General features: G+C 56.0%; 1 protein-coding gene across 1 annotated transcript; it reads left to right on the top strand.

Moving 5' to 3' along the window:
- The first annotated feature begins 870 nt into the window (after window positions 1-870).
- Window positions 871-3,974, top strand: LOC126637658 (zinc finger protein 239-like). The gene is made up of 3 exons (XM_050311029.1): window positions 871-982; window positions 2,470-2,539; window positions 2,672-3,974. Exons 2-3 carry the CDS (start codon window positions 2,500-2,502, stop codon window positions 3,520-3,522), a joined length of 891 nt encoding a protein of 296 aa, XP_050166986.1. The 5' UTR covers window positions 871-982; window positions 2,470-2,499; the 3' UTR covers window positions 3,523-3,974.
- The last annotated feature ends 371 nt before the right edge of the window (window positions 3,975-4,345 follow it).

Genomic DNA, 4,345 nt, shown 5'->3' with positions numbered 1-4,345 from the left:
ACCGACCACAGGGAAAGCGGTTCCTGAAGCCCTCCCCGAACCCCAGAGACCCCCAAAACTCAGCACACAGAGACCCCACAGGGAGGGGGGCTCAGGTGCGCCTAAAGCCTATCATTGGGTTTCAGGGGGTCCCCGAGCCCTCAGAGGGGGGTTCTGACGGTGCCACCCAAATTTTTTGCAGGGAGATGAACCACATCCAGGTAAAGGGTATCCCAGTGCCCCCCGTATAGCCCAGTGACGTCCCAGTGGCTCTCAGTATGGCCCAGTAACCCCCCCAGTGACAACCCAGTGTTTCCCAGTGACCTCCCACTGCCACTCAGTATGGCCCAATGATCCCCCAGTGAGCACCCAGTAACCCCTAGTATGGCCCCGTAACCTCCCAGTGTCTCCCTGTGTGTCCTGGTAATCACCCAGTAATCACCCAGTCCCTCCCAGCACCCTCCCAGCATCCCTCAATAACGCCCCAGTCCCTCCCAGTGCCCCCTGGTTCCCCCAAGTGTGTCCCAGTATCCCCCAGTAATCACCCAGTGCCCCCAAAACCCCTCAAGTGTCCCCAGTGTGTCTCCACATGTCGTTGAATTTTCTGTGAGTGTGAAGGGGGAACGGGGGGTGGTCTGGGGTCAGAGGGTCCAGAAGGGGCTCCTGGGAGATGATAGAGGGTTGGAGACATTTGGGATGGGGTTTGGGGACAGTGGAATTGAGGGCGTCAAGGGGGAAACTGGGGCCATGGGGAGGCCCTGAGGACATTGGGGACACCAGGGGGGTCTCAGGACTCACCTGCTTGTGGTGCTGCCCCTCCTCTCCCACCCAGGTGTCCCTGAGCAATGGCCCAGAGGTGAGCCCAGAGCTGGCCCTGAGGTGGCCCTGAGAAGAAGTGGAAGGCAGAGGTGGTGCTGAGGCAGGAGAGCCCCATGCTGGGGAAGAGGCTGAGCTGGGAGTGCCCAGCAGCGAGAAGGTGCTGTGTCCATGGCCTGTGTGCCAGGTGAGCTGGGGCTTTGCTGCAGAGCTGCGGGCGCTGATTGGAGCGGCTGCAGCTGCTGAGCTGGTGGCACCCAGGAACACAAAGTGTGCCCGGCCACGGAGCCTGCAGGGAGGAGCAGGGACAGCCCCAGGGGAGCACTGGGGGGCCGGGAACCTCTTGGCTGGGGCAGGAAAGAGCCGCTGGCCACGAGGACGGGGTGTTGGTCCCAGCCACTGATGGGGCCGAGAAGAGCACGAGGCCTCTTGCAGACACCTGGAGCAGCCTCCCACTTGCCAGCCCTGCCCTCGTGGGGTGACACTGTCCCCTCCCTGCAGGACACTCCCCCTGAAATCCTTGGGGGGGCCTTTTATATCTATTGCTGGTTGCTGCTTCATCCTGGGGACCTGAGGGCCCCTCTGCAATCCCATCCCTGGGGCACAATCTGCTCTCCAGATGAATCTGAGAAATCCAGTAAAGAAAGTACCCAGAAGCTTTTGGTCTTTTGAGCAGCAAAGGTGTTTATTTGTGGATGTCGGGAGCAGGCGGGGTTCACACCACAAAGCTCTTGCTTGAAGGTGTCGGTACAAAACAGGGTAATTTATACAGTGTAACTTCTATGATTACAACATCTTACATCCGTATTTATATGATTGCAACATCTAATCATACATGTTGATAATAGCTGGACTACAGGCAGAGCTCAGGCGGAGCTTGGGGTGGAGCTTTTCTTGGCCCTCAGTTCTGGGGGTTCATCCCCCTTTCTTCATCATCGGGGTTGGGGTCTCTGCAGTCTTCCTCAGTGTGACCCCTCTAACTTTCCACTGTCTTTGCCCCAGTCACTGAAGCTTGGAGAGAGCCTTGGCTTTAGGCCTATTTCTCCTATTCAAATGTCTACCTTGACTCACTTTGCCTTAATTTCTGGCCTACAGACCCCTGGAGAATGTTTCCAGCCTTCTTTAGATCAGGTCCAAGGAACAGAACAGAACAAATTTTTCTTTAGCAATTTAGGCAGAGCAGGTATGGGGGGACTTCTCTCAACTGGGCAAGATATTTCAGGTAATTCTTTAGACCTTGCTCTCCTTTCAAGAGGGAATGTCTGGGAAGGCGGCACCCCAAAGGTGAGAGTCAGAGGAGAAGGGACCCTTGGGACCACCAGCACTCCCAACATCCCTAAGTGAGACCCCCAGCATCCGAGACAGGGGAGACCCTCTGAACCCCAGAGGGGAGAGACCAGAGAGGGGAATATCCTGGGAGAGATTTTTTTGGGCTAATCTTCAGAATTGGGCTTATATTTAAACAGAATCTCGACTTTTTGCTGTTTGGGGTGTGGGGATCTTCTTGCTATTTCTGAAAAGTTTTTACCTGAATCTCGGTGGTTTGGGTTTTTCTGGGCTAAATCTTGGTGTTTTGGAGGTTTTTATGGTCCCAGGATGCCCAGTGAGTTCTAGAGATGGACTTGGGCAGGAGGAACCCCCAAGGAAATGCGCTCAGCCCTTGTTTCCCCTCAGCAGGATTTGTCCTTCCCAAAGTTTGGGAGGATGAAGGAGGAGAGGAAAAAAACGTGGGCCCCTCAGGCAGGTGAGGAGGAAGTCAGTGCCCCTTTGGCCCTGTCTTGTGGTGCACGTGGGGCCTGGATCTAGGGGATGTCCTTGGCCTTCCCTTTGGGCCGCAGGCAAATCCTCTGCCTGTCCTTCTTCCTTCCTGCCCCAGGCCCCGAGCTGAGGACGGAGAGCACGGAGGACAAATCCCCCCGGCAGAGCCTGGTGGGAGAGGCCGTTTTGAAGGGCTCCCCAGCACAGGAAGGCAGTGGGGAGGAAAAGGCCCGGAGATGCCCCCGGAGGAGGGGCTGCAAAGCCAGCCCAGGGAGCTGTGAGGAGGAAAGACCCATCCTGTGCTGGGAAGGCGGCTGGAGCTTGAGCCGGAGCTCCAACCTGGAGGTCCCTGAGCAGCCTCCCAGCAGGGAGAAGCCCTTCAGGTGCTTGGAATGTGGGAAGAACTTCAGAAAGAGCTCCAACATGATCCGACACCAGCACATCAACACTGGGGCACGGCCCTACTCATGTAAGGAATGTGGGAAGAGGTTTCAGAGCAGATCACACCTCCTCATTCATGAGAAGACACACACGGGGGAGAGGCCCTTCCTCTGCACTGACTGCAGGAAGGGCTTCAAGTTGAACTCCCACCTTGTCACCCACCGGCGCATCCACACCAGAGAGAGGCCCTACAAGTGTGGGGAGTGTGGGAAGAGCTTCAACCAGATCTGCACCTTGATGCGACATCAGAACATTCACACTGTGGAACGGCCCTACCAGTGCTTGGAATGTGGGAAGAGGTTTAGGGGCAGCTCAGATCTCCTCGTGCATGAGCAGACACACACAGGGGAGAGGCCCTTCCGCTGCACTGACTGCGGGAAGGGCTTCAACCAGAACTCCACCCTCATCAGGCACCGGCGCATCCACACCGGAGAGAGGCCCTACAAGTGTGGGGAGTGTGGGAAGAGCTTCACCCACAGCTCCCACCTGACCAGACACCAACGGACCCATCGGAAAGGAAGGTGCTAGGAGTGCCCCGACTGCAGGAAGAGCTTCGGCCACTGCTCCCACCTCAAATGACGCCCCTGATGGTGAGGCAGCCCCTGGAGTCCAGTGACTGTCAGTCCATCCCTTTCTACCAGAAAGGACCAGTCCCCTTTGCCAGGGGCAGGTTGTGCCAACAGAACCCTTCTTGGGGGGAGTGTGGAGATTCCTGCCTTGGCTGGGACCCCCCAAGGTCACTGCTGGAGGTTGAGAGCAGAGATCTCCCCACGAGCGTTGGTCCGGGGGAGTTCCATCCCTCTCTACTTCATAATTCTTGCTTTGGTGCCAGCTTGAGTAGAATTGCTTCAACAATTGGTTTAGTGTAGAACACTGTCCTATCTTATGCTGTACTACTGGTAGTTTTAGTGTTTCTATTGTGCAGGAAATAATTCTGATGAAGATCTTTTGTCTGATCATTTGTTACCCTAAATAATTAATTTCTATCAATAGATCTGATTTGCCACCCTTAAAACCTGGGGGACAAAAGTTGTTCAGTCCTACCTCTGTAATTCCTGTGAACTGAACCGGTTGGCATAACCCAAGGCTGAGATTGGATCCAGCAGCCCCAGCACCCCACAGTCAGTTGGGAGCTCAGGGGGCACCCCGCTTTCCCAGCACTTTTGGACCCAAAGACCTCCATGGGATCGTTGGACCGGCCAGACCACCCTCCCTTTTCTGCCGTTCTCCCTTTTCCTTCCACTTTTCCATTGTCCCTTCAATCCCCAGCCCGTCCAAGATCAGTTTTGTGGTCCCAATCCCGACATTTTTCCACACCCCTTCTACATCATCCCCCCACTCCCCAGCCCCC

The sequence above is a fragment of the Myiozetetes cayanensis genome, unplaced genomic scaffold (genome assembly GCF_022539395.1).
Source record: "Myiozetetes cayanensis isolate MyiCay16 unplaced genomic scaffold, myiCay2020 scf1587, whole genome shotgun sequence".
Lineage (NCBI taxonomy): Eukaryota > Metazoa > Chordata > Aves > Passeriformes > Tyrannidae > Myiozetetes > Myiozetetes cayanensis.
The sequence above is the reverse complement of the archived record's forward strand: the minus strand, read 5'-3'. Positions and strand labels throughout refer to the sequence as shown.

Bases quoted from the DNA above. Each gene is read 5' to 3' on its own strand.
- LOC126637658 (XM_050311029.1), top strand. From the start codon at position 2,500: ATGAAGGAGGAGAGGAAAAAAACGTGGGCCCCTCAGGCAG. The intron at 2,540-2,671 runs GTGAGGAGGAAG...TTCCTGCCCCAG, and splicing joins AACGTGGGCCCCTCAGGCAG to GCCCCGAGCTGAGGACGGAG.